This window comes from Helobdella robusta (genome assembly GCF_000326865.2).
Source record: "Helobdella robusta unplaced genomic scaffold HELROscaffold_2, whole genome shotgun sequence".
NCBI classification, from domain to species: domain Eukaryota; kingdom Metazoa; phylum Annelida; class Clitellata; order Rhynchobdellida; family Glossiphoniidae; genus Helobdella; species Helobdella robusta.
This window is the reverse complement of record NW_008704083.1, coordinates 9,686,230-9,697,652: the sequence shown is the minus strand read 5'-3', so window position 1 is coordinate 9,697,652 and position 11,423 is coordinate 9,686,230. Positions and strand designations below refer to the sequence as shown.

General features: G+C 33.2%; 1 protein-coding gene across 1 annotated transcript; it reads right to left on the bottom strand.

Annotated features, from left to right (window-relative positions):
- Positions 1–4,535: 4,535 nt before the first annotated feature.
- HELRODRAFT_188467 (hypothetical protein) lies at positions 4,536–11,221 on the bottom strand (the record flags this gene model as incomplete). Its single annotated transcript, XM_009017835.1, has 6 exons — positions 4,536–4,965; positions 8,125–9,542; positions 9,616–9,894; positions 10,060–10,132; positions 10,412–10,517; positions 11,194–11,221. 6 exons carry the CDS (start codon positions 11,219–11,221, stop codon positions 4,536–4,538), a joined length of 2,334 nt encoding a protein of 777 aa, XP_009016083.1.
- Positions 11,222–11,423: the final 202 nt, after the last annotated feature.

The window sequence follows — 11,423 nt, the reverse complement described above, 5'->3', positions numbered from 1 at the left end:
TGCCGTGACTGTTCGCTATGGGTTTTGTTTTATGCATTAAAAGTTTTCAGTATGGGATATAAGTAAAAACGAAAGTCACATTGGGATGCAGATGGTTTCAATCAACATCAATTTAAATTTCCTTTCATGTTCTGATTATTAATCATGCGTGATCTATGTCTGCGTATTGCTGTTGTTGGCGTTGTGGTTGTAGTATCTGTTGACGTTTCTACTTACTCCGCCACTATTTTTTGGTTTTTTGTCACTTTCTGCATTGCAGTTCATTTTTTATGATGCCATTACTTGTTAAACATTTTCTAATTGAAAATTAGTTTTGTTTTTGAGAGCGTTGTTCTACTTCTCTGGTTGTCATTATGTTTTACGGGCCATGCCATCGACCGACCATATAAACAAATCAACAACACAACGGCACGTCGAGCCTGGCACGAAATGAGTCGAATTAAATGAATTTTTATTTATTTCACTGAAGTTATTTAAGTTGAACCACATGTTGGCTGCCGACAAATGCAAAAATTCTAGTAAAACCACAACAGCAACAACAACTACTACTACCACAACAACTCACTAAGCAAAGTTGCTGTCGTGTTGTAAATACTAAGTAGTAGTAACGCGTGCTTACGTTGGGACACTTGAAATTTGGTTAAAGTTATATTTTGATTAGGACTCAACGATGTTGTTGAAAAAATATCTGAAGATAAAGTTTATATTTAATTGAAAATCAAGTTATTTATTTATTACTTTAAAAAACATCTATTAAAAATAGTGTGAAGTGATTGCTGGTTTAGAAGGTTTCATATATTGGTACAACCATCGCATAAAGAACTGACTTTTTTAAATTCGACCGCTTACAAAGTGAAATTTTTGAATTCGTAACCGAGACACTTTAAAATTTTCAACTAATAATAAAATACTTAAAGGTTTTCTGCCTTATAAGTTAAAAAAAACTTCTCGTCGCCATTTTAATTTATGTTCTCGGTGGTACTTTTTAATCAGTTAAGGAAATTAAGAAAGACCAAACAAGGAACGTCTGTTTAATAATAAATTAAAGAAATAAATTAATTAATCTCTCACAATAAATACAAATCAAACCATACAAATATATCGAAGTATCATAGTGTATATATTGAATAGTATACATACATACTATACGTATATGTATATATATATATATATATATGTATATATATATATATATATATATGTATATATATATATATATTGTTCAATGCCAGCTAAAAAATAATATTCATAATTAAAAATGATTTATACTATAAAATAAAGTAATTATTGACGTCTCTACACAAACATATATATATATATATATATATATATATATATATATATATATATATGCATATGTATGTGTGTGTGTGTGTGTATGTATGCCTGCATAAGGTGTGCGTGCACTCATCTTAATATACATGCTTAGCAATCTATGTACACAGAAATAAAATAAAAATAAACAAATAATAATAATATTTTTGTATGTTCAAATACAGGACGAAAATAAATGTGAAGAAAACTAAACACTACCAAACAATGATGATTAACTGACCGACGCAGAATATTTCCAAGTGAAGTGCGTGTTGTTGCCTTGGTTGTTTGTTGTCGTTGTTGGTTTGTCGCCACACACACACACACACGCACACACACACGCACACACACACAGACACACACGCATGCACAAACATTCATTTATTTATTTATTTGTCTCTTCATCAATATATACTTGCATACATATTCACGGACATTATTTCAAACACACATACATGCATACATACACACACACATACATATATATATTTATACAAACATATATATATACCTACATACAAACATACTAGCATGCATATTAAAGTGTTTGTTAGAAAGTAATGTACAAAGATACAAAAATTCAGGCTTTAAATGGTAAAATACACTCAATAAAAAAAAATGTAATAAATAATACGAGGTAGGTACAAAACAAACAGAACATACAAATAAACAAAAAAAATACAAACGAGACATATACAAACACATACAAACTCATAGAACTTCAGAACGGAGCCGATACAAACAAATATACAATACACAAACGGAGACAAATACAAAGATGCACATCCATTCATCCATACCGACTTACACAGACACATGCATACATACATACATATATACATACATACATTCACACATACATACACTCATATGTTCCACACAAACACACACGCATCCACACAGACATACAAAAAAACTTTTAGTACCGAAGCCAGCGAGTCAAATATACTTGCTTATTTGTTCTAAGGATAATAATCGAACATGAGTTAGGAGTGAATACAATACAATATACATCATAAAACATTGAAACGCATTACCATCGTTAAACTAACACAAGTATGTATGTACATTTTTAAAATTGTGTTAATAATATTGTTAAAAATCACTACCATCATCATCGTCGTTGTGGCTGTTATTATTATTATTAGTGTTGGTGTTGTTATTATTATTGTTATTAGTGTTGCTACACAAACTTTTCATTTATTTTTCAAGTAAAAAATTTGAGAAAAAAAAAAAAAATAAATATTACCATGACTATGTAACTGTAATGGAATTTTAAACATGGATTCATCCATTAGTGTGTGTTAAATCAGTTTAGCTACTTTCGTTCACGGTTTCACACACAAACACACACACATATATATATATGTACACACACCTATATATATATATATATATATATATATATATATATATATATATATATATATATATATACACACACACATGTATACAACACACATATAATACACGTACAAATATATAAACATATCAAAACGTTGTGACAAATATAAATCATTGCATTAATTGTGATGACGATAATTATGATAACGATAACGATGACGATGGTGGTGGTGATGATGACAATTACAATGATGAAGATGATGATGATGAAGATGATGATGACGAAGATGGTAATGGAGATGATGAGGACAAAAATGGTGATGGTGATGAAGAATGAAGATTAAAAAAATTGCATTGTGATCAGTAAGTTAGTCGTGAGCTACTACTGTTGTGTGTTGTTCTTCTTGACAAATTACCTCTTCGTAAATTGAAAATAATATTTTAATAAGGATTATTGTTAGTTAATTTTATTTAAACTAACACACATCTCAGCGGTTGTCCAAATGTTTACATGATTAGCACTATGTTTAATGCGATATTTAAGAATTGCCCTTGTGAACAAATGCTCTTAAGCTCTCCATACACTCTCACCATGACTCTCATTCTAACTTCGCACAGATAGCCAATTCAATCTTTTTAATCCTCTCTCTATCTCTATCTCTCTCTCTTACTTTCTTTCTTTTTCTTTCTTTCTTTCTCTTTCTTACAGTTTTCTCTTCTTTCTCTCTAAGATCAGACATTTTCTCGCTGGTTTTGGCTATACCTCCATTGGGTCTGGGATAAAGTTGCGATGTCGTTGCTGTCGCTGATGAGGATGGTGAGAAGATGGAGAGAGAAGATAGGTGGCGGCATCGTTCTCGTTCCACTGGAAGTTGATGAGGGCCTGCCTGCACTGTTCCTCATCTCCGAGGCCCGTGTCCAGCAGTCCCTTCACTTTCAGGTACTCGATCGTTTGCAGTCTGTCCTGGTTGTTCTTCTCCAGGGCGCACTCCAGGTCGTTGATTGGCGTCTGTGGCGATGGTTAGTGGTGGTTGTAGCTGGTTTGCGGTGGCCGCTTGTTTGTTAGTGGTGGTTGTAGCTGGTTTGCGGTGGTCGCTTGTTTGTTAGTGGTGGTTGTAGCTGGTTTGCGGTGGTCGCTTGTTTGTTAGTGGTGGTTGAATGTCAAATTTGTGATTGCGATGAATTAGCATTGGTTAACATTGGAATGAATAACGCATTCAAATGCAACAACATTGGATACACTAGAAATAGGGAGACAAATCTGAACTACAATCAGTACGAACATCCTATAAATAAAACTTCAAAAACATTAAATGAAAAAAAAAACTTACTCCGGCAAACAACTTTTGAAGTTCGTTTAATTCAAGTTGCATACGCTCACTCACTCTGCCAAGAAATGAATAAAGTCAAGTTTAATTTAAATCTTAAATCCTCCTCACAACTTATCACAATCATACTTCTTAAATAGAATTCAAAAATATTAATAACAAAAAATAAAATGAACATCATACAATAAAATTTATCAAAAATATATAGAGATTTAAATTCATCTACAAAGTGCATTATTCATAAGGTGTCATACATTACTATTATTGTTATTACAATTGCTGCTATAATTGTTGGCAATTGCAATACTACTACCACAACTATTTTTATTATTTCATAATTTTATTATTATCATTATTAGCAGTAGTAGTAGTAGACTATTTAAACCATAATAATAATTATTATTATACGCCTGTGATTCGTGCATGAAATTTGTCAAAAAGAACGACAATACAAAAGCATTATTCATAACAACGTGCTATCTCGGGAGCTATTGTCGCTACTAAACTGGCTTCATAGTAGAAACGAGCGTGAAAATGAATAAATTTACATTAAGCTGTCTTCGAAGCCGTCCCACAGTTCATACCGCTACGAAGTTTCATCGACTGTTTAGGACATAGGACACCTCCAATTCCACAACAGAGAATCATACCATTGACTATATGATAAGCAACAAAATTTTTGAGAGAAAGGTATCTTGGGTTTGTAAAAAATGGAAATGAGAGATTTTTATCATTAATACCGGAAGTTTTTTTTATATTTTTAGACATTTCAAAAAAGCCGAATAGCCAAATATTGCAATTTCCATAAAAGCCATCTCCATTTGTAGACTCCAGAGCAATGAATTGTTGTTTCTCATGGGTGAAAAATTTTTGGCCATCATGGCCGTTAAAACGTGTGAATTTTGAACAAGAGATTGAGAACAATATTACCTCGATGAAGAATTGTTGGATAAACACAAATCGCCTCTTGTATTTCATTCTTGAAGATACAAATCATTTCAAAATTGTGGGTTTTTTTGTATTCTGCCAAATTCACTATTTCGGTGTATCTCTACTTCGCACACATCTGCCGTACACATTCCAAACCGAATATATACACATTACACGCACACACGCATACGCACACACACGATATGAACATTTTGAAGAAAAAGAATGCATTTAACTGTTAACAACAAAAGCATTATTATAATTTTTTTTATTGTTACTATTTCATTATTATTATTGTTATTATTATTATTGTTAATAATAATAATATTATTATTATCATCATTATTATTATTATTATTATTATTATTATTATTATTATTATTATTATTATTATTATTATTATTATGGTAACCAATGTCATAGCATGACTGTAATTATTAATATAAGTTTTAATATTAACCATAATATTTTCATCTTGCTTTGTGGTGCACACACACACAAGCATAGATAACTATATATATACATATACATACATATATATATACGTATACAAACATATATATATATATATATATATATGTACCAATATATATGTACACATACATGTGTATAGATATTGTACATACATGATGTACGTGCATATATAAAACATACATGAATACTGTATATACCATAATGCATATATGCATATATATATATATATATATATATATACATATATATATATATATATATATATGGGTACAAACGTATGTATGTAATGCATATATGTATGTAGGTACGTATATAAGTATGTACATATAAACACGTATGCATGCTTAGAAAAATGAAGTGCTATGCTGTTTAAACTTAACAAATGACTCTCAGGCAGTTCACAAGCAATCGAAAGCCATTATATAGACTCACACAAATACATAAACACACACACACACACACACAGAAAATTTATATAAATGTATACATACACACATACACTACACATACAAACACTTATATATATATACATACATACATACGCATACAATACAGTGTATTTCTACATATATATATATATATATATATATATATATATATATATATATATATATGTATATATATATACAACTGAATTCATCATAGCAATGCAATGCATGCATGCATATAGAAAAAGACCGTACGATTTATTTAAAGTACAAAGCCAGCAAATGCCGACAACGACGACATAGCGTTCAGTTATGATTTGACTTATCTGACATGCGAGCCAGCCAGTCAGCAGTAGTAGTAGAAGTACGATTACACATATACAATAGTTAAAAATGTATGGGTTATTATTATTTGAATTACTACTACTGCATACACACACACACGCAACGCACACACATACACACACGCAACGCACACACATACACACACGCAACGCACACACATACACACACTCACACACTCACACACACACACATAGCGTTTGTATATTATTTATATTGTATGTATTATTATATATTTGTTTATTAGTCTATGCTAGCATTGAATATTATTCATGTATTGTATACATTGTAATATTAGTAATAATATAAAAATTTAAACAGAAATGACAACACTAGTAGTTTTAGTAGTAGTAGTAATATTAATAGTAGTAGTAGCAGAAATAGTAGTAGTAGTAGTAGTAATAGTAGTAGCAGTAGTGGTAGTAGAAGTGGTAGTAGTAGAAGTAATGGTAGAAGTAGTAGAAGTGGTAGTAGTAGTAGTAATAATAGTAGTGGCAGTAGTAGTAGTATCGGTAGTTGTTGTAACGGTAGTTGAAGTAGTAGCAGTAGTAGTAGTAGTAGTAATAGTAGTAGTAGTAGAAGTAGTAGCAGCAATAACAGCAGGTAGTAGTAGTAGTGGTGGTGGTACTAGTAGTAGTAAAAGTAACAACAGTAGTATATTTATCATCAGTGATATGATAAATAACGTTCATTAACAATGCAGTAATAGTACTAGCGATATACACACAACACCATCGTTATAATAATTACAATTATTATTATAGTTAATAATAAAAATTATTTCTTAATTATTTTCTAGAGGTAGGAATAACAACAACAACAGCAGCAACAACAGTAGCAACAACAACGACGACAACCAAAACATGGCACACGCATCTCGTACATTGCAAGCCAGTCAGCCAACTAAGCCAGCCAGCCAGCCAGCCAGCCAACTAAGCCAGCCAGCCAGCCAGCCAGCTAGCCAAGATGGAAAAATCTTAACAGATGAATGAATGTTAAAAAATTCTCACGATGCCTATGATCGCGTTTTTATATATAATTAATCGATCTAGGCACACATACATATGTGTGTGTATGTATGTGTGTGTGTTTGCGTGTGTGTGTTTGTGTGTGTGTCTTCCTTCTTCCTATCAATCGCCTGATCGCCATTTTAATGATTTCACGATTACACGAATTTCGTCTTAATATTTTACTTTCGTTTTGCTCGAATTTTTGTTGAAACAAAAGTTAAGTGCTCTATTTTCTTATTAATGTTATTATTGTTGTTGCTGTGATTCTTCTTCTTCTATTTATTTTTTGTTTTAATTATTATTTCTATCAAATGTTGATTACAATATTATAAATTGCTTCAACTAAACGTGAATTGCTTTAGTTGAGGCTGAGTTATTTGTGCATGAAGACTTCAGAATACAGAGCTATAGAAATAGATAAATAAACAAACAAATAAATAAACGACTAAATAATTAATTAAATAAATAAATAAACAAACAAAGAAAATTAATAAACCAATAAATAAACGAAAAATATCCTAACTAAACTTAACCAACGATGGTGTGGCGGTGTATGTAAAATTTTATAATAGGAATTTGTTTACGCGTAATAATTCAATATGATCACATCAAACTTTACACACGCGCGTGTACGTACGTACGTATGCGTGTGTTTGTGTGTATTTATATATATGTGTGTGTACGTGTGTGTGTGTGTGTGTTTGTGTGTGTGTATGTGTGTGTTTGTGTGTGTGTGTGCAGTGTAAGTCTGCAGCAGTTTTTCAGCGAATGCATAATTAAGTAGTATGTTAATGAGTCTTAAGTTGAGCTTGTGGTATTGAAAATTTAAAAAAAATCAGCCATCGACAATTAACGCAGAGAGAAAAATTTCATTCACAATAAATACTTGAGAACTTACTCAATCTAAAATGATGAAACATTTTACTAGAGTTTAATGTAGTGAAAGATAAGAACCTGCTGTCAGCGAAATTGGGGACTTCCTCATAGACGACAGAATCAGAAGTATCGTATCGACCTGGCGTTGGTTTGTTGACCTCCTTGATGATTTCTTCATCAAAGATCGTTTGTAGACAGGTGTCGTGCGTGGCGTTCGACGTGTCGTAAATATTTAGCGCTACATTCCGGGACGACTTTGTTGACGGTAATGCATTTCTGGATTCACTTTCTGCAGGGAATGATTGCTTCCACAAGCAATTGTCGGGACAGCCTTCAGGACCTACCGAGTCTTTACTAGGATTGAAAGTAGACGAATCAGAAGCCACTTCTGACGTCTCCTCGACTATGTCCTCTTCTTCTCTGTGTAACCTTTCGACACCGTTTAAAGTCGAATGCTTATGTGCTAGCGATGTCGTATGCTTACTTTTTGGCGGCAATGGAGGGTTTTCATTAGAAATATTACCGACGATTTGTCTGGCCGGTAACTGCGGTGTGACATTGCTGCGAATTTCAGGATGACAGGCAGGAATTTCTAAAATTGTATGCGAGTTGGGATGGTTGTGTTTGTTTGGATTGTAAATGTGTGCCTGAGATGATAAATTATTTTGTAGCGGTTGCGATAGTTTGGCGTGTAAAGTTCTTTGCGGCGGTGTTGGAGGCGGAGGAGATAAGGAACAGAAGGGGTCGTTCCTCGTCGATCTTTTTATGCTCGAAAACAGTTCGTCTAAACTGTACAAGGGCGATGATAAATTAGAGCGGCTACCAGTTTTGGCGGGTAACGGAGGGCCGTGATCTGACGAATCACTAACTGATAATTCCGTTGAAAAGTTCGGAAGCGGTGTGGATGCTTGTCTGTGTAGCATCAGGTTGCTGCGACACTCTAGGGACGTCGGCGTCGGTAAGGATTGACTACTCGTTGTAATCATCGGTCGCAAGTCAATATTGCCAAATAAAGTTTTATTACATGATCTTTGCGATATTGTTCCTTCACACGAATTTGACTTGGGTTTGTTGGAGTAAAATTTAAGTTGATTTTCAACGTGTGGCACTTCAGATCCATCCGACCTCGACATGACCATGCCTTCGTGCAATACTGATTTATCAATGTGTGTCAGCGGGTTCTCTGAGTCCGATATGGAACTGTGGTGGTGTCTGGACGTTATTCTCGAAGGATCAATTAGAAATCTGGATTTGATGTCTCTGTCAATTAACTCACTGTAAGTTTTTTCTTCTGTTAACGTTGATTTGTACGGTTGACTGGACTTAGATTCTTCAGAAAATTTCTTTTTTTCTAATTTTAATTTTGGTTTGTGTTTGCTGTTGGATTTATTTTTTTGCCCCTGCAAAACCGACATATTTTGGCTCATCTGGATCAGGCTCTCTATAATTTTGTTTTCAGACTTCGTGCAAGGCTTAACGATGGTTTGAGGTTTTACCTGATTCGTAATAATTTCATGTATTCAGAAAAATCTATCGAAAAGTAATCTAAAAAATTATTTAAGAACTAACGGGCTTGTTCTTCTTATAGTCGGGGTCGTTCATTTTGGAGATGCGAGGGATGGATGTGTCGTCATCTCCGGCTACGGATAAGCTGTCAAGGTCGACTTGAGGAGGAGTGGGATGAATTTGTTGGATGGTCGATTCTCCAATGGAGTCTGTCGATATTGCGGCGTAGTTTTTGTAAGATTCTCTGTTGTGGACGCTGGATTGCGGGATTAGAGGTGATATGTCTTCAACAGTCGATGAAACTTCGTCGTAGTATGAACTGTGCGACGACCTCGAAGACAGCTGCAAACAATTATTAACAGTTTCCTAATTAAAAATAAACCACACTGCCAATACGGACATTATTATTATAAACGCATGAAAACTCTAATACAAATAACTTGTTAAAGAACATTCACGAAATTATAAATGTTTAGAGCAAAAAATTAGAAATGTGATGTCTCATACTTCGGCGCTGTTGTGGTGAGTTTTTGGAACCTCATTTCTCCTCTGTAAATCCCTCAGAATGTTGTAGTCGCTGCTGTGCCCAGCATTGCAAAATAAATTAACGTTACTTCAAGACTCAATAATAGCGCGATGATAGCAACAGCACTTATAAACTAATTACCAAGAAAATAAATAAATTTGAAGTGAAATAAAACTTCTGCAAATAAATGATAACAGGCAGCAGTAACGATACGAAGAAGTTTTCTACTGCTACCACTAAATTTACTACGTGATTATAACAACAACACAAAAACAACAACAACATTAGTATAAATAGAATGAGAATTTATTTATGTAGTAATAAAAGTTTAACCTCAACCTTAGATCGTGAGGACTCTTATATTTCGACTGAAGTGCTCTGAAATTGTTAACTCCAGAGTACGTACTAGCGCTGGAACTGTTGCTTCTTTTAAGTAAATCTGAATGTTCATAAATGAAAAATCAGGAAGAGATTATTATAAATATAAATCAACGCTACATGTAATTTATTTAATGTTATTTGGCAACTAACATTTTTAAATCGTAGAAAACTTTCGTGTTCACGAGAGGTGATTTATGGTTCAAAAGTTAACATTTCACATAGAAAAAGCTAATATTTCACGATTTTGATGTCCGTAAACTTTCTTGCGCGCCCAAAGTCACCATCGTCAATTATTCGTCAATTGGTGTGTGTGCATTTCAAAAAATTTGAACATTAAATAATAACGCTAAATATGTTTTTTTTAACTTTAACAAGCACTAAAACATGCATTTTTATTTCATTTTTATACACAGATTAGCAAACTCAATCGTAAAAAATATTTTCATAGTAGAACAATGACAAACTTTCGTTCACGCACACAAAAACGTAGACACATACATCCCATCCATCCTATACACCAAATAATGAAATCCTTTGTTATCACCAAGTGGGAGGTGCACAACTAACGAAACATCCATTCAGATCAAATCAAATCTCATCAGGCAGACTCATCCCATTTTTTTTATTGTGGTGTAGTTCTGACAAACAGAACAGCCGCATGCAAATCGTCGTTATTTCGTTGCAATTGAGCTTCTCTACCTTATACTATAGAAGTACATACAAACCGCACATACCTCCACAAACATCTATTCCGCACCGCATATTTAAAGCAGCACAAATATCATTGTTATTAACGAATAACACATAAATACATACACGTACACACACGTGCACACACGCACTGACGCGCAAGCTAACCACTCTATATTATTTTCAATATCACAGTACAGTAGTTGTAGTAGTAGTGTAGAGTGAATTAATTTGAAGCTCTGTATGTATGATGATGTACGGTGCGTAACACCTT